The sequence below is a fragment of the Sminthopsis crassicaudata genome, chromosome 2 (genome assembly GCF_048593235.1).
Source record: "Sminthopsis crassicaudata isolate SCR6 chromosome 2, ASM4859323v1, whole genome shotgun sequence".
In the NCBI taxonomy this organism is placed as follows: domain Eukaryota; kingdom Metazoa; phylum Chordata; class Mammalia; order Dasyuromorphia; family Dasyuridae; genus Sminthopsis; species Sminthopsis crassicaudata.
In genome coordinates this window covers 561,722,598-561,750,467 of record NC_133618.1, presented here as the reverse complement: position 1 = coordinate 561,750,467, position 27,870 = coordinate 561,722,598, and the positions used below count along the sequence as shown (strand labels likewise).

Below are 27,870 nucleotides of genomic sequence, written 5' to 3'. Positions count from 1 at the left end.
AAATTATAGCCAAGTATGTAAACAACATTTGATAATTTTTATTATCTAGGACAGTTCTTTGCCCCCATTTCACCTGATTTTCTGCTTTTCTAGGTGGCTCAGTAGATAAAGTGCTGAGCCTGGAGTCAGGTATACACAGGCACTGACTAGTTGTATTACTCTGGGTAAGTCAATTAATCTATTTGCATCAGTTTTTCCATCTGAAAAATGGGTCAACAGCACCAACTTCCCAGGAGGATCAATGAAGAGAATACAATGCCTAGCACATAATAAGCACTATTTAAATGTTAGCTGTCATCATTATCATTATTCAAGTGGTTACCAAAGAAGCATGAGGATGTAATTTCAATCATTTTCTTTTGCTTTTTATGAGCAAAAATATAAGACTATTCTTGGATTTCTTTATCTTTTACTAATAACTATGAAAATAGGCAGATTTGGGTGCTGCATCTCCACAAATTTACAAATTCAAAAGTATGAACCCTTCAGCAGAGATTTAATGTACAGATACATCAGTATTGCCTTTTGACTACAGAGTTCCATTTAAGTGGGAGACCCTTATATTTTGGAGGTCACTTCTCTCCCCAGGCAAACTAAGATTGATAATTGAACTGACTTAAGGATTTTGCAAATAAATCTCCTAACTAGATTTTGGGAGGAATTTGTGAGTAGGGTAATAGAAATGGAGCAGAAATTCCATTAGTAAGGTACTTTTCCCCACATGATTTCTACCTGTGGATAACCATGGGAAATTGCAAGTAAATTAAATTACTCTTTATTTTTATCTTTCAAGTATTTTGAAAACACTAAGTAACTGAAATTGGCATTGTTTCCTTAGGGGCCCAAGAATAAAAATAAAATAAATCACATTACACCAGCCAATTTTCTAAGTCCTTGTAATGTCCTGAGGAATCTTATTTCATAGTTGCAGATGTTCAATTAAAATATTAAATACACCCCAATGTTATCAAACTGCAGGAAATCCTCAAATGTCATTTTCATCCAGTGCCACTGCCTTCATTACAATTCTTTTGACTCAACTCATACACAAACCTATTATATTATCCATTATGGAAAAAGAGCTTTCAGATGGTATCTCTGAATTTTTTCCCCATCCTCATTCTAATGTTATGCAGTCTTTAATCTGCATATTATAACTACAATCTCCTGATGCCTGATTTAAGTGATCAGGTCACATATGTCTCTAAGGAATTCTATGCAGAACACAAGAATAAATGGGTACCAGGGAGTCACTTACTTTGCTCTTCTTACTGCTGGACATTTTGTTCTTGATATAGCTGAAGGTGCGACTGACTTTTGTTCCACTTTTCCCTTCAAAATCTTTCTTGGAAGGGCTTTGTGGAGCAAAGCTAAAGGCCTGTTCAGTTACACTAAAAGGAAAAAAAAAAATCCATCTTAAAAAAGGAAATAATATGTGAGCTTTTTCTCATCTAAATTTTTCCCATATGATCCTATTCTTCCACTTATTATTTTAATCACAGCTCAAATAATTCATAATTTTATATTAAAAAGATGCAAAATCAGCTAGTAGAGAGAAGCTAGAGATATTTGCATAAAATGTTTGAAAATTAGGATAGAACATATGTTACAGTGCCCTCTGCTGCTGAAAAATGAATTCCTATTCTCTTATGAGTAATGAATATTTCAATACTACAATGAAATAATGATTGCATTTATATGGTACAAGTATTTTATTTTATTATTTTTTGGTTTTATTCTAAACCTAGCAATCATAGTTCCAGAGTCCAAAAAAAAAAAAGTCATAAAATAAACTGTGTTATTGGGTATCCTAGATTTTGATTTGATCAGATCAGATACTAATTATGTACCAATTCAAAATATTATCTCTCAAATGACCAAATGATAGTTTTTGTTAGATTTTTCTTGTTTAACTACAAGTATAATTACATATAAAATACTGATAAGTATGGCTTCCTCTATTAGATATTCTATAAGGACTTAACTTTCGTTAACTGTCAGCTAGAAGTGAATCTAAAATCTGTAGTGAATGAATTAAGACTTGATGATAAATGCTGAACTAACTGTAAGACAGACTGTACAATAAACTTCCTCAGGGAAGGAACTGAAATCTCTATCACTGTTTTGTTTACAATGGGTGGTACTGTTAACCGATATTAAATGCAAGTTTGTTTTTTTTTATATTCAAAACTAATTTCAGTAATTTGAAAATAAGGATTAAAAAATAAGCAGAAAGAACATATATTTCCTGTCTACTGAATAGTATGCAGTGATGTGTCACATTTGCAGGTGTATGGAAGCCAAGTTATTAGAACTGAGGAATATACACTTTACCAGGTGGCAGGACCACGTGTATTTATATACAATAATTACAGAATGATATATATTTAGAAAATATATATTTTCTATATAGAAAAATATATAAAGATATGAATCACTTCAAGAATAAAAACCTATCAGACTATTCTCTATATGCATAATTCTACAGAACTTCATAAAAACAAAAAAATTCAATTTTGATGACATTTATGGGTTCAAATGGCTCAGAGCAAAATTTTTTAAATTAAAAAAAAGATTTAAGAAAACAAAACAGGGAAATATTGATGATATGAAGATTAATTAAATTCTACTATTGTGAATTAACATCTTATAATATATATACCTGATTAGAGAGACAATTGCTTTGAGATGCCAATTCTCCATGGTGTGCCCCAAACTAACCTAATAACATCAGAATTTCTGGAAAGTCATTTCAGGCAAAAGAAATAACAAAAAGAAATACATAATACCTTTCAGTTAAATTAGCGCTGGTATTGAGGAAGGCTCGGGAATCTGAAAAAGACATAGGGAAAAAGAAGTTAAAATACAAGATTTCCTACAGTTAATATGACAAAGACAGAGTCAAAGCAGCACTAGTTATTAGTATGTTGAAATTTGGTATCTGATGCCTTTTTTTTCCTCAACATGCAAGGGGAAGGAATTAACCAAAAAAATTCAAGTGATGGCAATGATGAATAGTGACAGTTGTGCATTGTCACCTGTGACACGTAAGTAGAGATAATATGCTCAGCCCACTTTTTGCAATAACATAGCAAATGCACCTCTCAATTAGATTCTGAGTAACAATTTGCCATTTGAATCTTACTTCATTGTGAATGAAATTTAAAATTTTCAAAGATTACTTGGGGAAAAACCACACCATTATTTTTGCTAGTCACAGCTCTAGTGTCTAACATATTTTAGAAACTGGATATAAAAATAGGAGCCCCTGTACAAAGAACTTTTAAACAATTTCTAGATACCCAAGAGATTTTTGTTCCACCCTCCTCCCCTTCCCCCATCAAAGACTTTGGGAATGGGATTTGCCTAAAATTACAATGTTCTAAAGTGTGAGAGCTAGGATTCCAAAGAGCTTGTAGAGAGAGGTAGAATAAAATGGTAATAGCAGATATATAGCACTTTTATCTTTACAAAGGGCTTTACAAACATTCTCTCAGTCAAGCCTCCACAAGTTATCAATGTTTTATCACCATTTTGCAGAGTAGGCAACTGAGATTTACAGGGAATATAAGCGATTTGCACAGTTGTTATTAAGTGTGAAAACTAATTTGCCAAATGGGATCTCTAATGGCCCCAAGTCTTTCTGCTATAATAAGCTGCCACCTTTAATACATAAGACTTATGAATAACCATTGTTACCAAATCCTTCCATATAGATACCTCCGCTAGCACTTTTTTCAAACTATAAACTCTAAATCACAAAACTCCCCAACTGTAAGAAAGAGTGAGCCAGTGACCACCAAAGAGAGAAAAATAAGCTAGCACATAAGAAAATTGTATTGACAGAGAAAATTGGACCAAAAAGTATCAAACTTAAATATATGGATGATATTTAAATAAGGTTGAAATTTAGGATGAAGAGCAAACAGATCACTTGACTCAAGAACATGCTACGAGAAACTGAAAGTATTTTATTAAATCACTTCAAGATATAAATGAGTGTTCTCAAAGAGAGGTAATTCTGGTATATTACAAACAGAATTTTTGCAAAAAACGGGCCTAATCATTTAGACTTCTCTTTAACAATCTGTAATGAGACTCATAAGGCTAAAGTTGAATTCCTCCTAATTAACAAGTCTGCTAATATCAGGCCTTGTGAAACCTATCAACTAGGTACTATCTGGTAAAGATTTATTTATCTGTAAGTTATAGCTTACCTGTGGGACAAAAAAGAAAAACAAAACTAACCCCAAGTTTTGAGAGACAAATGAGTAAAATAAAAATGTACATGAAGTAAATCAATATTTGATCCCAAAGTAAAGTACTTTACTTGAAATAGTCTCATGAGGGGAAGGAAAAACTATGGAAAAAATGTAAGTGAAAGTAGGACATTTTATTATTATATATGGTCGAATTTAAAACAAAAAACAAACCAACAATTTGTGTATTAGTACTTAGGATTAGAAAAAAAAATGACACTTAAAGGTTATTTATTCCTCACAATCTTTGGAAGAATCTGGAGTTTAAGGAAGATCTTATTTTCCAGAACCCAAATTTACACAAAGATGCCATGAAATCAGTGAGCTATAGGATGAGCACAAAGCTGAATAAATGTTTCATCTAATTTTCAAAATAAAGCATGAAAACAGGTGGCTTAGGTTGTAAACCTCCCAGATGACATGCAAAGGACAGAAAAACTAAGAGAGCTCCTATTGTTTGCTAAGTAATACAACATCCACAGCATTGACAGAGATGGCTAGTCCCTACAAAAAAGCTGTTGAACATTGCTTACTTACTATGCAACTTCTCCTCTTCATCACTGGAAGAAGAGCCAAGATAAAAGACAGTTTTAGACTTAAGAAGTGGAGAGATGCTGATGGAGAAGGAAATCCACTTTGTGGGCTGTATCTGCTCCTGGACCTCTGAGAAGTAGGTTAACAGAAGATATTAGAGCATGTGTAAAAACATGCTAGCAAAGAAAAAGGTAGCCAAAATGCACATAAAAAATAAACAAACAAACAAAAAAAAAGCGCATAAAATCTGAAGTCCAAGTCATTTCAAAAATGACAATGTTTGTGTTCTTTTTTTTTCTTTTTTTCTGAAATCCAAGATCAACCCTTTCTTAAGTAACATTATGAAGGAACAACTCAGATGTGCCTGAGTGTTTTAGAATGGCAACTCATAACCTGTGGGTTCATGAACTTTAAAAAATTAATTATATTTAAAAATGATTGGTTTCCTTTGTATTTCTATGCATTCTTTGCAGTTAAAACTATTATTCTAAGATGGAAGCTATAGGCTTCACTACATTGCTTAAACATCCATTTTTGGTTCATGATACTAAAAGGTTAAGAATTTCTAATATTCAAATTTCATTAAACATGGGAACATTTCTCCACTCTTCCATTTAAAATTCTGCCCTGCAGGGTGATACTCTGTTATCCATTAGGTATTTGAAGGAGATGAAAAGAAAATGAAAAGGAGAGGAAAGAAGTAGTAAAGTTTTAAGAGAGAAAGATTTCTAAAGCTCTTTGGGGCCAAGTGATGTAAAAAAATATGGCTCAAAATGTAAATCACACATAGGTTATATTAGAATTAAATATGAAATCTCACTTCATGGAACACTAAGATAAAATCAGTGGGCTCATCTGGAGGTCACATGGAGAAATTTTAAATAATATTAACTTAAAGAGGTTTGCACTCTCCACATTGGACGTACCTCTCCTTTGAAAGTTTAAAAAGTCTACATGCATTTATGTATGTTCTATTCCTATGTAGTTAGGCATAAATATCTATTTTACACATACATTCACATGCATGTCTGTGTATAGATATAGATATATCTATATATCATATATATCCAAGTGCATACACACGCACACACAGTTTTCAATGCTTCTAACTTCCAATTCTTTAAGTATCTATGTTAAAATGAAATGATCTGATCATTACACATATATGCATTTATGGATAAAAAAGCAGAAAGAAAAAAAATCACATTAAATTTCTCATAAAGTTTTGTTTCTTTTTAAGAGGACTTGCTCTGATTTCTTCTCACAAAGTTCTGTGTGTTTGGGTGTGTTATGTGTATGTATGTGTATGTGGCATATATTTTATATAAATAAAATAGTTGTTTTTGAGACATTTAAGTGAATAAATAAGTTTTTACAACTTGATAACTGTGGTTCACAATATAGTTATCAACTAATGTACCTATACATCAAAACACAGGTGAGCTCCCACCTACAATGAACTATATGCAAAAAATACATCAATGCAAGCCTTTTTTTGAAAACTGCCCTTCATATAAGGATAAACCAAGTATTATCCCCCCCAAAAAAAAGCATCATAATGAGGGAGATAATAAATCGTTAGGAAATAAATTGGAAAAATCTGTTGTAGTAGTGGTGGTGGTAATAATAATTATCACCACCATTAACATTTATAAGAGACCTCTAAAACACATTACGTATTATCACAATTGATGTTTATAAAAGCTGATATTCGCATAGGGTATGCCAAGATTAAGACTTTTAGGACAACCTGTGGAATGTTTTAAGGTTTGACAAATGCTTTGTTTTCTTATGAGGTCCTCACAACAACCTTATGAAATAGACACTGTTATATTTCTTCATATGACAGATAAAGAAGCTGAGGGTAGAGATGGAAGGATTGAGGCCTGATTTAGTATACTCTAGGCATGATTTAAACCCAAGGCCAGATCCTTTTCCACCACTTTGCTGCCTAGTCAGAACGGAGAGCTAACTATGACTGACACTATTCTCTTCCTAATGCTAATCATGAGGGAGAGTAAGATCACAGATTGGGGGCCCCAGAGCTTATATAACTTCCCCAAAATCACAGAGGTTCTAAGTATCAGAGGCAGGATTGAATCCAAATTTGTCTGGGTTCTGTCTCAAAGTAAGGTGCCAGTCTACACAAAATCACCAGCATATCTATACTTGGAATGCATACACTGTGCTCGAGGACTAAACACTAGGAGATTTCATTATCACAGGCATCAGCTAAAAAAAAAAAAAAAAAACAGATGGAAGGTAGGGGGTAAACAAGACAGCTAGGCTTGGGGTCAGAAGACACCACAGCTAAATTCTTAACTGGCAGATATGAATTCTGTTAGCTTGGTCAACCAAGTCAGGGAACATCTTCATTTTTTAACTAAGCTATATAAACTACATCTCCATCATGCCCAGAAAACTAGAAGATCATTTCAGCCCTAGAATTCATACCTCTTCTGTACCGCTTATGTCCCTGGGATCTCTCCCTCTGACTGGCTCTTTCTGGAAATTCAATATGAAAAGGATGCCCAGGTCAGTCACCTCATTGTTTTTTCACCAAGCTATTCTCACTCTGGACTTCTATATCCTGCTCTAGAAATATGGACACTATACTTAGTATTACCTGCCCCCTTTACCTATTAAGTCTTTCATTTAGTTTTCTTATGTCCATCCCCTTACCCTACATTAGCCCTCACATTTGTTAAGTTCCAGAAAGTTTTTTTTTTTTTTTTGTTTTTTTTTCTTGGTATTTGCATTTTTGAGGCTTAAGGTACAATGTCTAACACTTAGAAGTGCTTAATAAATCCTTGTTGATTAACTTCTCAGTCTGTTTCCTTATCTGAAAACTGGGGTTAATAGTAAGTGACTGCTTTTCAAATATTGAAGTACTATACAAATGTGAATTGTTACTTTATTATTCTTCAAATACCCAAGGTGAAACTTTGTAATAATAATGATGGCTAATATTTACATAGTGCTTTAAGATTTGCAAAGCATTTTACATATACTACTATCTCATTTGGCATCTGCCAGTTCAGGAATTTCTTTGAATGATGAAAGACAAAAGTACAGTCTAATGAAAGAAAATGAAATGCTGAACATAATTCCTGAAGCAGTTTCTAAGTGGAAGTTCTCTGGACATTATCACACACAATTTAGGCAGCTTCCATTCTAGTATGATTTCCTAGGAAATTTGTCTTTAGATTAAAAAAAAATGTAATCATCCCACTCTCTACAGAACAGCAGATTAAAAGTCTGATTATGAGCTATCACTCTTTCCCTGCCTTTTATGGTTCCTCAGTAATTAGGCTGGTTTGTTGTGTTTTTTTTTTTCCCCACTACAAATTGTATAGAAATATTTCACCCCATTTGCAGTGTTTTTCTCTACATTGAGAGCTTTTTTGAAAGAGATCCTGAGCTTGAAATAATGCTACAAATCTATTTTTTCCAATCTGGCTGACTCCCTAACAAGATATTCCGGACAACAGTTTAGCTGAGACACATTAACTTTTCAGAAGGGTTCAAGTGTTAAAAATTCTCAAAGAGCAGGGTGAGTGTCAGCTATTTTCTTCAAAAGGAATTAGACATGGTAAAGGATAATAAATCTGAAGTCATTGATACAAGGATCACTGTTCAAAGAATTCTGTTCCTAAACAATAGTGCTTATAATGAGACACAGTCACTGGGAAAATGCCTCTGGCCAACATTCTCATTTCTTTATATTTGTTTAATGTGTGGTCAGAGAAAAATGAATCATATAGGCACTGCAGCAATTAAGGAAATTATTTTTCACTGGGAATTACAAACCCAAATCTTTCACGTTGAAGTTACTTGCAATAATCCATCTGCCACAACATTTAAGTATCTTTAACACTTGTTCTTCTCAAGAACCCAATTTTCTCTAAAGCTTTAAAGACAATTTACAAATCTTAATTATGTTACAAGTAGCTAGTTGGCACAGAAAACAGAATACCAGGCCCACAGTCAGGAAGACCTGAATTAAATCCAACTTTAGATATGTCCTAGCTATGTGACTCTGGGCAAGTCATTTAACCCTGTTTTTCTGAGTTTCCTCATCTAAAAATGAGCTGGAGAAGGAAACAGCAAACCACTCCACTATCTTTGCCAAGAAAACCCTCAAATAAAAGCACACTAAGAGCTGGACACGACTGAACAACAACAAAATTATGTCACAAACATCATCCTAAACTATTATCATATGCCAAGAGATGGAAGTCCAAAGTGTTTTAAGTGGTTGGGAATTGTGAACTTTAAGAACTAGGGACAAATTAAAAAACTAATTCTTTGGTCTAGTGTTCTGATGGCTAAGGCACATTATTCTTTTTTTTTTTTTTTTTTTTTTTTTTCTTGGAACCAAATCAAGATATTTATTTATAATTTTTTGACAGTATATATGCATGAGTAATTTTTTTTAAACATTATCCCTTGTATTCATTTTTCCAAATTATCCCCTCCATCCCTCTACTCCCTCTCTCCTTGATGACAGGCAATCCCATACATTTTACATATGTTACAATATAACCTAGATACAATATATGTGTGTAAATACCATTTTCTTGTTGCACATTATTCTTTAATATGAGTTTTGTGCTATTAGAATTAATTCTAATTAACAATCAGAATTCTGTCTCCAGAAGGGCTTATCATTTTTCCAGATCAAAGCACAAAACATTATGAGCAGTCAAGAAAACAAACTTAAAAAGTTGTGTGTGTGTATATCCCAAACCACTGAGCTAAAGGGAATGAGGGTGGAGGTATTGAGAGATTCAGACTTAAGGAATAGAGGAAGAGTATAGGAAGGGAAGACCCATCATTTAATTGTAGTAACCAGTTCAGGAATAAAAAAAAAAAAAAAAAAAAAGGGCTGATCAAGACATTTATGACTTAATCATACAAACCTGGGTAAAAGTAAGTAGTGTGGGCTGTATGGAGGGAAATAACTTTTGATAAAACAATTAAAATCGTACTTGAAAGCTCAATATTGAGCTACTCTTTCAATTTCCCCTGGTGATCCCAAGCAAAAAATTTCCCAGCAACAGGAAGAAAACCTATGTTGCCAGGAATTGTGGCACTCTGAGTGAGTCTGTTTTCTGGGAGTTAACTGTGTTATTTATAGTGTTTGGTTAGCAACTGAAGACCTGGCCAAAAAAAATTGTTTTCCTTTTTTTTTTTTTTTTTCCCTGCAAGAAAAATAATGAAGTGCTTCAGCTATGAAGAGAAGAGTGTGTCACATAATATAGGATAAAAGACCTTCCCCTTACTGGACATGTCCCAGTGTTGTTTCTGTTGCTAAGGGGCTCTATCCATTAAGACCACATGCTTGTTAGTCATAGTGACAGCAAAGTGCTAAAAAATCTGACTTATAGGGTTCTGACAATAAGGTTCTCTTTGTTAAGTTTTAGCTATTCAAGTCCAAATCCGCTGTAAAAATTATTTGTTTATAACAATTAGCTATGGAAATGCCAAAGTAAAGACGACCTCCCTCACACCCCCAAGAAATGATCCCTTTAAGATTAACTTGTGATATTATGTCTACACCTTTGAATGGATATTGTCTTGGTTTCTTGGATTTACCACCAGAAACAGTAGGGCAAAAAGGCAAAATTAATGTCTGAGTTGTTATCTACTTGAAAATGAACAAAATGTAATCTCATGTTAAGTATGAAGTGTACTGTAGAAAGAAGGAATAGCTCTCCAACTGACTCATTCTAATTCAAATACAGTTTCAGGTATTTTTTTGAGTGCCTGCTACAGGAAAGGCAATGTGCTAAAAATGCTTCAGGGGACAGATGTGACAGGTCTTGCTCTCAAAGAATTTACTATCTAATCAAGGGTTAAGACAAGAAGAAAAATAACTACAAAGCAACTCAGCTAACATAAAGCAACTAGTTCTGTTACAGAAAAGTAAAGACATTTTAATCTCTCACTAGTCTTGGTGCTACTTAATTCTTTTGGCTCAACTTGGAGAATTCCCTTCAGATGTTTAAAATTTCATTTACCTGGTACTTTCCACCTTCCATGGAATAAGAAGACAGAATTTTGCATTCTAGATTTTTAAAATTCCTCTTCTGAATTATCTGCAAATTACTAAAAAATTGGGGTTGTGACTGTTTTGTTCTCACTAAAAGAATGCTGGAATATAAAGTTTTTACTAAAAGTGTCATATAGGCACAAAAAGATTTTTCATTGAAAACGACCTCAAAAAGGGACAAGGGTTAGGGATTTGTGCATTTATTTAACTGGTATGGGGAACTCCTGGACAAATAAAGATCTACCAGCAATACAGGTTAAGCACTTCTCTGGAACTTAGAATCTGGGAAAGAGACCTACAGCACCAAAAAGTAAATGACTTACACCCAGTCACACAGCCAGCACCTGTCAGAGGTGGGACTTGGCCAGTTTTCTATCTGCTATTTCATGGTTACTCTCTTCAAAAAAGTGGATAAAAACTCAGTGGAGTGTCTCAAAGCTCAAACTGTGAAATTCCCAGGTTTGGGTAGGAATTAAGTAAGTATTTGTTTATAAAATAAGTGACACTTACAAAGGTCAGCTCAGTTTAAAGATGGAGTATCAGGCAGAGAAAATAGAAAAACAAGGTTTCAAAAAGTTATCCCATCACACTTTTAAAGAAAAGAAAAAAACTGGTTGAAAAACTATATACTTACTGTCCAATCCAGGATGGCTAATTGTCATTAATGAGATGGATTTTGTCAATGGAGAAGAAATGGCCGATGTACAATAATTAAACCCCAGCTGCTTGGATCTTTGGCGTGGCTGTGAAACAGATACAACAGTATGTTCTGAGTAATGATGCTGTTACTTCAGTCAACAATTTATGATTCAAACACAAGGTTGTGGAATGGGGCCACTCGAAATTACTGTAGTCAGATTATACTACAAATAGAAAATGAAAATGTTTGAAAGGAAACAATTCTTAAAAGTAAAATTTTGTTTATACAATATGAAAAATTTAAAAAGACATATTTAGAAATGTCCACTTTTTTCTCTCCTTTATTTGCTTCACCCTCTACTAATCTATAAATTCCATAAGGAATTATTTCTCATTTCTTAAGAGAGAGTTTTTCTTAGGAAAAATTCTCTTAGGAGAAATATTATTTGTCCCTTAACTTTTTCATTTCCAACATCTAAAAAATGTTTTGAAGCAGTAAATTGTACAGTAGGAGTTGATGAATAACAAATAACCAAGGAAAACACTGTTCTTAAGTAAAATGTAATAACATGACATTTTTAAAAAACCTAATATATTTACTTATATGCTTTGATAGACTAAAAAGTAAAATTAACAAGTATTTATTAAGCATTTAGTATATGTCAGGAAGCATGCTAATTACTGGGGTCAAAAAAGGGGGAAAGGAGAAGGTTAAAAACAATCCCTGCCCTCAAAGAACTAATAATCAAATGCGTTGGTGGTAGTACAGTGAGGGTGGGAAGATGACAAACATCTATGAACAAACAATATACCTAAGGGATAAACTGGAGATAATATCAGAGGGAATAATACTAAAATTAAGGAGGAAAGACTTCTCGTTTAAAGGAGGATTTATCTGAGACCTGGAAAAACCTTACAGAAGTAAAATTCTTAAAATACCATTTATTTGGAATAAGTTAAAAGCAGTATCTTCATTTCACAGAAATTAAAACTGAAGTTTAAAATAACTTTGCCAATAGCACAAAGTAAGTTGAATCTAGAAATAAAATCTAAAGATCTTAGTTCCATTTGAAAATTAGGTTGTCCCATCACAAAATAAAGTTGATTGATTTTAATTCTTTGGTAGAATCTCCAATTCTCTAACAGAATCAATAAACACTGGAACTGGAAAGTACCCTGAAACTGTCTAGTTCAAATTCTTAGATTTACTAATGTAAGATTCCATAGTATGACATCCCTTACAAATAGTCATTTAGCATCTGTTTATATACTTTCAGTAATGGGAAACTCACTGCTTTTTAAAATAGTCTAGTCTATTGTTGAACATTTCTAATTACAGTAAGATTCTTACTCATACTGAGCCAAAATCAATCTCCTTGCAACTTCCTCCTATTAGCAATCTACTCAGTGTGACAGAAATAAAAGAAACCCACTCCTTCAATTTCTCCTAAAACAGAATATAACTCATCTTATTTGTTATGAAACCTAGGACAAATTAAAACTGTAGTTTTAAGTAATGCTCTGAAATTTGAAGGCAATTTTTATGAAAGTGAAAGAAAGGGATTATTAATTCTGAACTTTTATTAGTAATGACTCAACCAAATGTACAAGGAGAAAGTTTAAACAGCATATACATCCTTTGATAGTTACACAAGAAAAGGCTGTTCCTATTTGCCAAGAGATAAATAGAGAAGGCCATGCAAAGCAAGATCAATAATTCAATGTAATTTCAAATAGGAGACCAAATCAGAAAGGGTTATATTTTTAAGGAAAATAGACAGATATCCAGGACTAATATAATAATATTGAAAGACAGTCAGTCATTCCTCAGATTCATAGAAATGTTTTAGAAAAGGGATTTTTAAAAAAGTAATAATAGGAAATTGAAATTTTGTAACTTCTCGACCCAATTAAGTATTGTCTTTCCTTTCATTTTTCTATTTCTCATTATCATTATGTCAAGTAAATATAATAAAGTGTTTCAAGAGAATATATTCAGAACACAGCTTTACAAATACAGCTTTAAAAAAAACAATTAAGACTAGGACAGGTAAAACAATAGGCAAAATCTTAAATTTATTTTAAGGCTACAGATTAGAGAACACTCCAATTTCTCTAAAGCTCTGCCCATAATTGTCTATTTTTACTGTGAAGGCTTCATTTGTGCATAAATGCAGTACCAAAGAATTATACTAGACCTTTGATACTGGGCCTTTAAAAAGTAAAAAAAAAAATGTCATGCATAAAAATTCAGGCATGAAGAGAAGTAACAGATTTTACGATAGCTTATCTATCTGGCTACTGTTCTTACTACTCAACTGAAAATTTTCTCTGCAAATTTGCCAATAATCTATAATATTGAATCTGATGATAATTCCCAGTCCTCCCTCTTGACCTCCCTACAGCACTCAGCACTGTTGATTCCCTTCTCTCTCTTCTCTGGGGTTTCTTTCCACTTCTCCTACATCACTACTTGAAGGTCTGTCCTGAATCTTCTCTCCCTTTCTACTATGTGGGTGGCCTTATCAGTTCCCATGGGTTTAATTATCTTCTCTATGCAAAGAATTATCCTGAAATCCAGTCTCACATCACCAACTACCTACTGAACATTTCAAACTCAGGTCTAAAACTGAACTCATTATCTTTACCCTCTTTCAATTTCCTCTATTTCTGCTGAAGGTATCAATTTCCTTCCAATTTCTCAACTGCATAATCTGGGCATTTCTCTGAACTACTCATTTTCAAATTTTCATCCCATATATCCAATCAATTGTCAGATCTTAAACTCAGCATGACTAAAGCAGAAATCATTACATCCCACACTACTCTCCCTCTTCTAGCTCACATCTTCTCCAAATTTCCTTATTTCTACTGAAAAAACAACTTTCAATTTCCTTTCTATACAACTTTTCAATTTCCTTCCTTCCTACTGTCAAGGCAACCTTAGCATTTTTTTTTCTCTTCATTCTTCCTTTACCCTACATTCACATAAGCAACCATCGGCCAAATCTTGCATCTGTCCTCTACTCACTATTTTAAAAAATTATCATAGTTCAAGGATTGTATAGAGATTATTTTGTATATATATATAGAAAATGATTTTCCAAAATAGGTCTTACTCAAAGTGCAATCTTCTTACCCTGAATAAAATAAATTGTTCTGGTTGGCTTTTTAATGACTTCATTGACTGGTCTTAACCTACCTTTCTAGACTCAACTCATCACTTCTTTTCTCACATTCTATATTCAAGTCAAATTGCCCCACCCTGTTCCTCACAGATGACATTACAATCTCTATCTCTGTCCCTTTACACACACTATCTCCTGTGATTGGGATGAACTTTTTTCTCATCTCCAGCTAGCAAAATTCCTTCCTTCCTTCAAAATTAAGTGAAGTATTTTTTCAATTCCTGCTGGTGCCCTTCCTATGTATTTGTACATACTTTTATATGCATATGTTGCTTCATCTGATATAAATTTCTTGAGAGAAAGAACTATTTCCCTTTTGTCTCTGTATCTTTATCACTTGGCACATAGCAAGTGATAAATAATACTTGTCACTGAGTCTCTTATTTAAATTAGCAATGTTTTATTGGTAGGATGAGTGGTATAGACAGTCTTCATGAGTTTTACACTAAAACTAAAAAAACATAGCTTTTTAAACTATAGAAAATATAGTGACATAACTACAAGCTAAGAAGATCAAAAACATGGACTAAAAATTCATGTTAATAATTGTTTTTACACATAATTGGGAAAAATATTTTTAAAAAATAATATGGACTTGAAGCTCCCAAATCAGAAACAGTCAACAAGTATTTATTGAGCATTTACTATATAACAGGGGACATAATAATATGTAAAAAGCTATGCACAAATAAGATATATAGAGAAAGAATTGAAAAGTAATCTAAATATTCAGGGGAAAAAGAAAAGGCTTCTTATAGAAGATAAGATATTAACCAGAATTTTAAGGATACTAGAGAAGTCAGGAGGTGGAGAAGAAGCTGGATAGGACCCAGAGGACAGCCAATCAAAAAAGTAGAATCAAGATATGGAATCATAAAATGTGGCTTTGAACAAATGACAATGTTATAGTAACTTTATTTTTTACCTGCTTCTTGTAGGTAAAGTATTTTAGGATGATGAGAAACTAATAACTGTTTCTAAAGGCAAAAGAAATGAGCCTCTGAGATATGAAGAATCACCACCATATCTGGTGGAGAGAGAAGACCTCCCAGAGCAAAGAGAAATAGCTTTAAAAATCATAGTCACTTTCCTAATTAAAGGAGAATTTGACAGGCCACTCGATTATATATAAATTACAGCCTAGAGTTAGCATTATCAATAAATTTTAATGTACTGGGCCCTATGTCAAATAGAACAGAAAAGAATCTGAACTTAAGCCAGCAAAGCCTTCTGTTTTGATTCCCACTATCAATGTAGCTTTAGAGTAATAAAAAAAAAAATTCTAAATTATCGATGAGCTAGAAATAAATTTACCTTATGGTCAAACATGCTGTGCTCTCTCTGGTCTGACTCCAGGTCCTCTTCGGTGAGTGACACTAAAGAATCACCACGTTCCTCGCCACCGAAGGGATTTCGCCTCAGTTCTTTTGAGCTTGCTGAATTGGCATTCAAAACTGAGGATGGCTTAGTACTGTCCCCAGGATCTCCAGATAGGCCTTCTAAACTGAAACTAAATGAGGGTCATAAAAATTAATCTCTGAACTTTAAAAAAGATATGTAAAATTAAAGAGTTATTTCAAATAGCCACTGACAATCACTCTATCATTTTTTGTTATTTATTGCTATGTTAAGCATGTAGCTAGATTGCAGAGCACTGGATAGGTGCAGAATACTCCTGCACTCAAATCTCCCAATTTGTTTTATTTTTTTTTCTAAGCCGTTCAAAACTATAAATAGAGCACTTAGGAAGGAATGGCTAAATGAAGGAAACCCAATTCACTAAAATTTTTATTCTGCCAAAGAATTTAGCTTTTGGCTGAATAATAAGCAATGTATAAGTTCTGCGTGATTCATATCTTTTTCTTGGATCTACTGCCCTGGTAGGAGATAAGTTACAAAAATGCAGACACTCATGTCTGTAACCCTCAGTAGCCAAACATGGCAATCTGGCTTTGTGTTGTACGTGGTATCATTTAAAATCTAGAAATAAACTATTAATTTCACAATCACTATTCATCATTGAGGGATTATAATCAGTATCAATGAAGAACATACACACCAAAAAATAAATTTAAAAAAGATATGCTGGAAATCAACATAGGTAATTTACAGTCTAGTTGACAAAACACTTGAACATAATACATTCATTTTTGTGTTTTCTTCCAGAATAAGTATTGCTGAGGAATATTTTTAAAATCACAGATTTGGCAAGCCAATACCAATGCTGTAGGCCTCCTGGGAACTGTTAGTTGCAGACAGACACATATCACCTTGAAAGCAAAAAGCTGCTAATCACCTTTGATAGAAAGTTATCATACTGGGGCTTTAATTTTACATTTTACCAATGGCAAAGAAAAAGAAAGATATACTTAGGAGTTTTGATATTCTAAATAGAAGTTAGGAGCCAAATATTTTATTTTCAGGAGTCCTTGATAATTTTTCCTATCTATAAAGTGTCTCATAATTATCTTAATTCAAATTTCTTAATAATAGGAAGAAAAAAATTTTTCCCCTGGGAAATGACTAAGCCAAAAAAAAAACAACGGAAATCTACAAAAAGTACAATGGAAACTTCATTAAGATAAATCATTGTGTCAGATTTTCTAATTAGTAACTGACCAAAAAGTCCTAGGGTAGAACTCATTAGATCTAGGTTTGAAATTTTGTCCAGGAAGTATTACTTCTACTCAGAAATCACTATATTTAAACTACATTTTGTGTGTGTTTATATGTATGTGTATGTATGTATGTATGTATGTATGTGTATATACTATATATGGATGTGTTTATTAACTGAAAAAGTATTTAAAAATAAGCCATTTATCTTATATAGTTTAAACTTTCTAGAACACAAATCAATTAATTTCCCTAAATTCCAATGTAATTATTTCAAATGACATTCTCAGAAATTTCTGGGAAATGGAAATTGGCTGAGGATAAAAGTGGAAATACTAAAGAATAATTCTGGTTTTTCACTGCATGAGGATTTTAAAAGCTTAGAAATCTGTGGTCTTCAGAAAGCTTAATTCTGAAATTATTCTGACAAACAGTTGGCTACTTATGAGGGAGGGACATGGGCTAATGGACTAAAGATAAGATTATGAGAAATTAAATATCCATAAAAGAAATCAGTGAATTTGGGAACAAAATAGATCCACATTTCATTTCCTTTCTTGGCTCCTCTCATTGTTAATCTTTCAAACTCCTAAGGATCTTGATGTTAGAATAAAGAACAAAAAATTTTAAAAAGCAGTCTACCACGGCCACATAGATCCATTTTCCTAACACCAATTCTAAAGCCACTAATGACCCACATATTCATTTGACTAATGTTTAACTCCAGAGCCTCAAACCTATAACTAGGTCAGCGATGCCAGGAATAGAGGAACACCCCCACCCCCAAATGAATGCAAGTGTTCATAGGAGAAAAAAAAAAGCAGGCTTGCTTAAACACATTCCAGCCACTGCAGAACTCCAAGCCAAAAGCCAAGACTTTGCCACATTTGACAGTGCCCCCATTTGGCTGCTTGACATATAATATACCATACCTTCTACAATTAAAGTCAGCACTCAGGGCAGCAGAATATTGTACGCCAGAGGGACACCAGCTCATACTAGGGATATCAAAGGCAGAAAAAAGAGAAGTGGGGAAAGACCAAGGATGTATAGACATTAATAAATTGCAAAAGAAAGAAGAATAGTTAGAGATAGCCTAATATTTAATTTTCAAAAAAAATTGGGGAAAGTTACATTTTTAAAAAGATTTAGAAATGGAACTGAGAAAATTTGAGACTTGTTCCTTTGTTGGTTACCTAAGAAGGGAGTGTTAGAAACAAGCATCTAAGGATCTTACAAAAAAGTATCTGAACTATAGGGGAAGAGATTTTAGTTCCATATCCATCTCTTATAGTTAAGAAGGAGCCCAATGAGACAAAGCAAGTAGTATGCTACATCTCACTAGGGAGTAATCTTGTTTTATAGGGTTTTATAAAGCTAATATATTATTAAGATAAGATATTATTACTCAGTAATAACTGATCATGGCAACATTCATTCTCATCAGACTAACCTGATACAGAAATTTCATATAATATTTTAAAGGACTTTAAAAATTTTTATTTTTGACTGCCTTTTTTAAAAATAAAAATATGTCTTGCTAAGGCTCAAGTATGCCTCTATATCCTCCATGCAACCTTCCCCTTAAGTTATTCTTTCTTTCACAAAGATAAAAGAAATTTTGATAACTTAGTAAGTTTCCAACTCACCACAAAGAGCAGAGAGAGAAACATGGAGGTCAGAATTCAAAGCATTCATTAAGAGGGCAAGTTAATTCACAAACTATTTTTTAAGACCTATTTTTTAAAAATAACAAACCTCAACAATATTTTTCCTTGATATCTCTAAGAGTAATTCAGGAAGCTATTATTTTTTCAAAAAATAAACTGCAGCTGCCTGCGTTTTCAAAAGTCCTCAGTGCCTTTTCTGTTTCAGAAGGTAGATGGGTATAGCTAGCTCCCAAATAATTGTTCTTGAAGTTCCTTTAAAGAGAAAACAGGAACATGAATATAATATATTCTCAGATTTCTCATCTGTATCTTACAAAAGCAAGTGAGAGAACTGGAATACACTAGGAGATACTGAATAAACTTTTTACCAAAAATGAAGGATAATAATTTTTTTTCCCCGCTGAGGCTGAGGTTAAGTGACTTGCCCAAGGGGCACACAGCTAGGAAGTGTTAAGTGTCTGAGACCAGATTTGAACTCTGGTCCTCCTGAATTCAAGGCTGGTGCTCTATCCACTGCATCACCTAGCTGCCCCCAAGGACAACAAATTTATCTTGGAGTAATATTGAAGATGGGAAAGGGATAGAAGCAGAAAAAGACAATACTGAGAGGAAAAAGAATAATCACTTTTCTCACAACTCTAAAGAACTGAAATAAAATCTTTTAAGTCAGATTAAGTTTGTAATAAAAGGCTTGAGGTTATTAAAAAAGGATTTTTAAAAATTAGCCAGTCACAAATTTAAGTTAGATCAAGGTTGAACCATAGATACGGACTACACAAGAATAAGTAAGATTTAATTTTTCCTCTATATACATGATAACTCAATCCGATATTACAAAGTTTATTTTCATAATCAAAACATGTTATCCCAGGGATTGGCTTAATTCTTTCAGGTACACCTCACTGAACAGTAATAATACTCAGAAATCTCAAAGGTTCTAGCTATATGGATTTCAGGAAGCACTAACTATTTTAAACTTCAAGAAATATATAATGCATGTGGCTAACATGTCATAGATTAAAAGATGAACTTATATACTATGATTTCATCTGTTTGATTTTTTACTATATACCAAATTCTTTTTTATTTTTATGTCTACATTTGAAAGCTGAAGCTACCACATCTACAAACAGAATATATCCAGCGACCTATCTCCTATGCCATAACATTTATAAAAAGCTTCCAATTTTGAAGAAGTTTCTCTGATAAGGCCTCATTTCTCAAACTGAGAAGTAAATTAAATTTATAAAAAAATATAAGAACCATGCTCAGTTGATAAATAATCAAAAGATAGGAACTATGTCCAAAGGGTTATGAAATTATGCATAAACTTTGAACTAACAACATCACTACTAGGCATAAATCCCAAAAGAGATTTAAAAAAAAAAGGAAAAGAATTTATATGTATAAAAGCTATTTATAGCACGTTCTCTTCTCAGAGCAAAAAACTGGAAACCGAGGAGATGCTCATCAATTGGTGAATGGCTAAGTAAACTGTAGTTTATTAAGATAGTAGAATATTATTGTTCTATGAGAAATTATGAGCAGGATGCTCTCAGAAAAACCTGGAAAGTTCTTCATAAACTCAAGCAAAGTGAAATGCACAGTGTACAAAGTAATAGTAATGTTCTGGGATGATCTATGAATGTCTGCTATTCTGGAGAATCTGAAACTCTAAATTTTAAAAATAAATGTAAAAAATTGTTTTAAATGTAACTGAGGAAAAATAAACTTATTAAATAAATAAATTTAAACCTAGAAAGCCTCCCTGACTTATGAGTATCAGATAAAACCAAAAGTATTTGAAACACTTGAAAATATTTGAAATAGCATAAAGGTCTCTCAAAAAATGAACAAACAAATGCCTCAAGGGAAAAAAAGATTTAAGAAAGTGTGTACTTACTAGTCTAAAATAACTAAAAAAGAAATTATTATAACCCAAACATAGCTTGCCAGGAAACTTAAGCTTTACATTTAGGAATAAATCTCATATAAAAAACCTGGAATTAAAAGAAACTTCTATTTGAAAAGCATGGGAAATCATGAGTGTCAATCTCTAAAGATTATTTCAGCTGAATTTTAGAACATTCCCTTAAAAATGTTGGCAAACAAGCTTATATACTGAGATCAAGATAAACCACCCCCTTTTAGGGAGCCTTATGTTTACTAGTAGAAGATGCCATGATTAAAAAGTAATGAGGAAATGTTATTACATCTACCTTTTAATTCTGCAAAAACAAAATAAACCCTAAGAAAATCAAACCATAGGCTACTCCTCGATTCCTAAAGCTGGAGATGTCAGCAGGCTGTAAAAACATAAGAACCTGACAGTATTTTTATTTGCTGATTTTTTTTTCCCCTGGGCTTTGGGATTAGGTAAAGAAGACAGATGAAGAGGAAAGAACAAGAGAAGAAAAATGGACATAAGAAACGACAATGAAATAAAAACTAATCAATATTAGAATTAGTGATTTCCTGGCAGGAAATTAAAAAAAAAATTGGCCTAGTGGGTTAACAGGAACAAACACAAAGTTGTCTATTCTCATAGAGTAGGTACTAATTTAACTCCAATCTTCAAACTCTATATGGTCTTTGGATTCTACAAGGGAAACAAGGACTCTAGGTTAATTTTTAGACTAATATAACTCATAAGAGAAACACTTTTCATTTGGAAAAGACAAAATCAGAATGAAAAATACTTCCTTTTTACATTTAAAAAGCTATTTCACACTGAATGATCTTCAGTATTCATAAAGGAAAACTGTTCTTCTAAAAGATAATTTGACTTTTAAACTGATTTCCTTCAGAGGTGAAGTAAGTAGAAAGAGATGCTTGTTAGTACACACTCAAATACAAAATGATTAGTTGTTAGTGGACTCTGTACCTTCTCCTATGAATGGGAGGCCTCCTTACAACATCCCCAAGAACTCGCAATGAACTGAAAATGAATCAGGTATAGAAGTCAGAGACTGAAGTGAGACAAAATGAATGAAAACGCATGAAACATACAAAACACAAACTGGGAAGAGAAATACCTCCAAAAAAGAATATGAAACCTCAAAGGAATCTCATTAGCTATAAACTAAAAATCTCATTAGCTATAACTTCCTTATTTTAAGAATGTATTGTACTTAAAATTTCTTCTTTAACAGGTTCATTAAAAAAAATCTTCTCAGTAAATGAGTTATGGATTTATCCTCAGTTACATGTAAATTTACTTTTATCTCTATGGTTTTTGTTATTTATCAAATAAATATGATTATATAAATACATGCATATGTATATGAGTATAGAAATATGTGTGTATATACACACACAAACACAATAATCTGAATATAAGAAATTCCTACTGAATTATCAAAAGCTAGTAACATTCCGAAATCTTAAACTCATTTGATTGTTGAGGGATACTATTAGTATAATGTTTTTAAAGAAAAGCTAAATGACTTATTTTCCATAAATATTTAGCTCTCAGAATTAAACAGAATAAAACATGACAGTAAGATTCCTCATGTTTAAACGTGGAAAAATAATTTATATAATAAAAAAATCTAGAATTATAACATTAAAATTACTTCAGGTTGCTGCAATGTAAGAAGAACATAAAAACTTTAGAGATGAGCAAATAAAATGGACAAGAGAACTGAAGGACTTCCGTGTGTGAAACACTTGCCCCCTTTGTCTTAATAAGACAAAATTTTCAGTCTTCAAAGACAAAGATTTGGAGAAGGAGGGAGAAAGAATGATTATGAGAAAGGTTCTGATTAGGTAACAAGGGCTTTGTACAATTTTAGAGTAATGCACAAATGGAGCTCCCTAAAGTTTAAGAGAGGTAAGAGCATTTTAAGGAAAAATTAAAGGTGACATCACATAATACATTTCCTAAAACATATTACTTCCAAGAGTTGATAATGGCTAAAATAACAAATAGTTCAAGATGGATTCTGAAATGTATATAAATTAATAAATTCAGAAAATTTTTCTAAGTTTATAGATAATTCATTCATATTAAAATATCAAAGCAAAAAATGGATGTAGGAGATAAAATCCCCAAAACTATGTCCTCCTATAGAATGACCTCTGAGAACAAAAAAAAGTACATTGACCTTGACAAGTAATTTCTTATGTTAGAAACATAAAGTCATACAGATTTGGAAAAAAAGTCATTGAGACTTGAAAAAAGATTCTTATTAACTGTGTGTGTGTGTGTCTGTCTGTCTGTCTCTGTGTGCGTATTTGTTTGTACATATACGTTTGTGTATAAACCATACAATTCTGGCATAAGCAAGTTTCACATAAGTGAGATTCTGAGATTTTACTTATTTTTTGCAAAACTTAGGATCAATTTTAAATGAACATAAACATTACTTTTATCATGTGAAACATTCAAGACCTGTTAAATATAAAATGCTAAAAATGCCAGTATCATATGATAGAGGAGAAAAGAGAGTCTTAATGTAAGGGTCCTGCTTCCTCCACTGTCTACAACTGTGTGACTTGGACAGTTACTTCACTTGTCAAGTTGTCAGTATCCTTATTTGTAGCATGGGATATAAAATGGATTAAATGGCCATTAAGATTCCTTCCACTTCTAAAATTCTGTGCTCTTTTGTATATCTCTCATATGAATGTTAAAATAGATCAAATGAAGATGTTACATGGGAGCAACTTGAAAACAAGCCAATACCATAATAAATATAAGACACTACTCTTATATGAATAGGTTAGACATTTAAACTGAGAAAGAAAAATCTTGAGTTTGAACAATTCAGTTTTCAGGAAACAAAAACTCCTTTACCAGTATGTATAGGAGCAGGCAATCCCAAGCTATCAGAGAAGCAAAGGATCACAGATTTAAAGCTGGCTTGGCCCTAAAAGCCCATCTAATTAAACCTGCAGATTTTACAAAAGAAGAAACTGCACCTTAAAAGGTGAACTGATTTGGATCTGACAAATAAAGAGTCAGGGACATGATTTATTTCAGTTACTCTACACAGTTAGTTGTGACCATCTATTTTCACTGGTAAGTAGGGATATAGAGCACAAGGAAATTCAACATGTATTATAGTCTACCAGAAATACTAATTAAAAAAAATTATCAAAAATCCTTTGGCAAGATAGTATAGATGAGTCAAATCTGACTTCTCATAATCTCTATATTTGAAAACAGCAGATGGGAAGACTCTGTGATTATCTGACACCTTAATGATAAATACTAATCAGCTAAGATAAATGTATTCTCTTGTGGGGCAAATGGTATCAACAGTGACAAATTGGCCCTTACAAAAACAATTTCCATTGAAAAGTCTTTCGGGATTGTAAGTAGGTATGAATTTATGTGTGTGTGTCTGTGTGTGTGTGTATATATATATGTTTAACAAATCTATATTTTTTTTCTTTCTTTTAATATATTTTATCATCTATTTCAAGTTCTTGAAAGAAACTCATCAAAAAAGTTCAAAACATCTTATCAACCAGATGCCCAAATCAAAAATGTTCTAAACCAGTAGACAATGTGAAGAATGAGAGGAATACTGTTATCTCACCTTCGTTGATTCATCTCAGCGTCACTGGCAGCATTTTTCCCTGGTCCCCAGCTGTGTCTCCGGAAAGGGGACAGAGAACGTATAGAATGTCTCAGGACAGAACAGTTTGTGGGCACTTCAGTGATACTGTCCATCTCCTCTTCTTCCATTTCACCTGAGCCAGCAGGTTCACTCTCATTTTCCCGGCCCTCAACTCCTACTGTGTGGCTATAGAACCCATCAAGGTTCTGCCGATCCTTGGTTCTGTTCAGGTTCCGAATTTGGGGGAGAGATATATCACTGCCATGGGAAGAATGCCTGTCCAGGGAGGCTGTGTCATCTGTGGAAGAGCTGGACCCAGTGATATCACAGACTGATTGCTCCTCCTCAGGCTGTAACAGAAAGGAAGATATAATGATTAAAAACGTAGCACAGTCTAGCAAATAAGAGCAAAAACGTGTAGACCACACACTGGGTGACTCTCTTAAAAAGAAAGAAGAAAAAATAGCTCAATATAAAACTCTAATAGCCTTTCCAAAAGCATTTATGGCCTTCTATTTGACAGCCTAGATAACTCAACCCTAGCAAAAAAAAATTTTTTGACTGATTCAACAAAACTGTACCAAATGCCAAAAAGATCAAGGATGTTCAAGTTTCCTTAAGGAGCTGAAAATCTAGTTGGAGAAAGGAGTCAAGCATACACATAAAACTGAAAATGAGTAACAATACAGGATTAGTGTCTATGCATTATGATACAGGAATATTGAGGAGGGAGAAGTTACTTTTGACTATAAAGGATCAGAAAAGACTTCATTAAAAAAGCAGTATTTGAACTAAGTAAAGAATACTGACAGTTTTGATAGAGATTGGTTAGGGGGTGCATTGAAAGGAAAAAAACAGCTTGTCAAAGGTCTGAAGACAAGAAAAATAAAAACATGTATAGGGAGGGGGAGGGAATCCAGTTTGGTTGAAATGATGAATGCATGAAGGAAAGTAATGGCCAGTAAGGCTGGGTGAATTGAAGTCAAAGCATGGAGGCCCTTGAATGCTTTGTTAATAATTTTTTAGAATTGATTCTGTAAATAAGGAAGTCATTGAATGTTTTTGAGAAAGGCCTCATTCAAAAGCCTTTTAATGGGCCAGAGGCATGAAGACGTCATTACAGTCTTCCAAACAGTCAAGAATTTTTGGCTTAGTAACAATCAGATTCACACATCCTCAATCCAATTTCCATGCATGTTTTTTTTTTCTTTTTTAATCATTCTCACTAGATTATATATTATCTTCTATACTGTGATCTTCCAGCCATAAATAAAATTTTAGTTAAATATTTTTCAGCATCTAAAAGCCAAGTAAAATCAAATAAAGCCCTAACTCTTGATGTATGCTGTAATTCAATTCTAATTTTCTTCAAAAGCTGTAACTAGAATCTATGATGATCCTTGGATAAAAAATATGCATGAATGTTACTATCACCAAAGAGATTAATTTTGTGGTTATGTTCCCAATGACTATTAATTTTTTAAAAAGCAAAACAGTTTATGATAGCACCTGCATTTTGTGTTACAGAAAGAAATGGTCCTTGTCTCAAATGGGAGTAGGAATAACTAGTCCTTACCCTCTCTTCTCTAAAGTGTTTTATTAAGTAAAACCATTACCCAGAATCACAAGTTAATGAATCTTTTGCTGGCAAGCCACCTAGTGCCAAATAGGACTCACACACTTTGAGACCTATGATCTGACATACTGAGCCAACTGAAAGATACCAGAACCCATAATTTGATGAGTGGGTGAATTCAAGAATATAATGAAGATAAATGATAATATTGTGACCACATAGACATTTATAAATATGGATGCTCCCTAGAGTATACTAGACTCTTCTTGAAAATTAAATGAACTAGGAGAATGCTGGCGAATACTTCTGCCCATTTTCAAAAAAGTTTGATATAAATGTCAACCTAACATCAACAGTACTAGATAGCCTGTGGGTTCCCTTCTTTCAACACTAAATCTATGATTTGGATTGTGAACAAACATAATTAATAGGTAGATTATCTTTCAAAAATTGTTATTGCAAATGCCCCATCTTTAAAAAAAAAAAAAGGCAGTTTCATTAATGTACACAAAGATTTCGCTCTCAGAAAATTTGAGAACTTAAGAAAAGTATATTTACCAAATTTCTTTAAATTAATCCTCTCAACCACTTTTATGAAAATATTCATTGATAACCTCTTATAGAAGAAAAAAGGTAGAAGATAAGAAGTGAGAATAACAATTGAGCAGGTGAAGATAAACAGCTGACAATTACTAAGGGTTAGTTTCAGTCTGATTCCAGATATGTCACACACACATATATCTTTTCTCCATATTTGGTCACTAGCTAGTATTTTAAATTGGATTCAATGTTCTCCTGTAACCAGTTTAATAACAAGGCATGCCAAAATGCCTCTTTACTCTGATTCCTGATACCAAAAATCTTCAAATTCACCTTCAAATCCCAAGCTCCCAAGAATGACCTTAGGGATACTGTTCTCTTACCTCGAGGTAAGAGAACAGTATCCCTAAGGTCATTTCCTAGAGATATATAATTTAACATAATGAAAATGCCTTGTATTTGTAAAATAATTTTCTTCTTCAATCACAACCTCTCAGGTCTTCCTGACTCCAGGCCTAGTATTCTCTCCACTGTACCTCACCTAACAACCTAAAATATAACATCTAGATAACTTCTGGGTATAATATTTTAGTAAAAGCATTGATAAACTGTCAAGCATCTAAAGGAGATAAATTCAGAATAGTTAAGGGCCTTAGGGATTAGAGTTACTCTGTTTGGTCCTAAAGAATAGGTATAAAAATAATGAAAACTAGACGATGTAAAGAAACAGAAAGAAATTTGAAGCAAGGAAAAAAAATAGTTATCAAAAAATGCAATGAGCTGCTTCAGAATATAGTACCCTGATCTTTTTTATAGGCCTTCAAGCAAAATACATGTTTCTATCTTGTCATATAGCCTTTACTTTTGTTATCATCACAGAGCAGATTCTATTAATTCTTTTCCCAATATGGTTTAGAGTAGGTAGCCTCTAAGGAATCTTCCATCATCATAATGAAAAGAGTATTGCATTTGCAGAAAGGACCTAAGTCCTAGCTCTATTATATTCTGTGTCTTTGGCCACAGTGCTTAACTCTCAGAACCTTAGTTTCCTCATTTCTAAAATGAAAGATTTTGGACTAGAAGATCTGTGAATTCCCTTTTCTACCTTTAAATATATGACACAATAATTCTGTGAAAAATTAAATCTCTTTCTGACCTAAATTAAAGAAAAAATTTCAATCCCTAAAGAATTGTGTTTACTAGTCAGATTGGTTAGAAATAAATGA

General features: G+C 32.9%; 1 protein-coding gene across 12 annotated transcripts in view; it reads right to left on the bottom strand.

Annotated features, from left to right (window-relative positions):
- The window catches only part of AKAP13 (A-kinase anchoring protein 13), a 375,368-nt gene that overhangs the window by 49,900 nt on the left and 297,598 nt on the right, over positions 1–27,870 (bottom strand). For 5 of the 12 annotated variants that reach the window (XR_012486996.1, XM_074295087.1, XM_074295088.1 and 2 more), the window contains 8 exons: positions 24,508–24,878; positions 21,846–21,899; positions 18,224–18,289; positions 15,990–16,185; positions 11,483–11,591; positions 4,797–4,922; positions 2,790–2,832; positions 1,259–1,391 (listed from right to left, as the gene is read on the bottom strand). Coding sequence is in view for 11 of the 12 variants with exons in the window: in XM_074295087.1 (XP_074151188.1) it covers positions 1,259–1,391; positions 2,790–2,832; positions 4,797–4,922; positions 11,483–11,591; positions 15,990–16,185; positions 18,224–18,289; positions 21,846–21,899; positions 24,508–24,878 (1,098 nt within the window). In the remaining variant the exon portion in view is untranslated. The remainder of the gene's footprint in view (positions 1–1,258; positions 1,392–2,789; positions 2,833–4,796; positions 4,923–11,482; positions 11,592–15,989; positions 16,186–18,223; positions 18,290–21,845; positions 21,900–24,507; positions 24,879–27,870) is intronic. The other 7 variants (XM_074295092.1, XM_074295096.1, XM_074295093.1 and 4 more) reach the window with 5 other exon arrangements.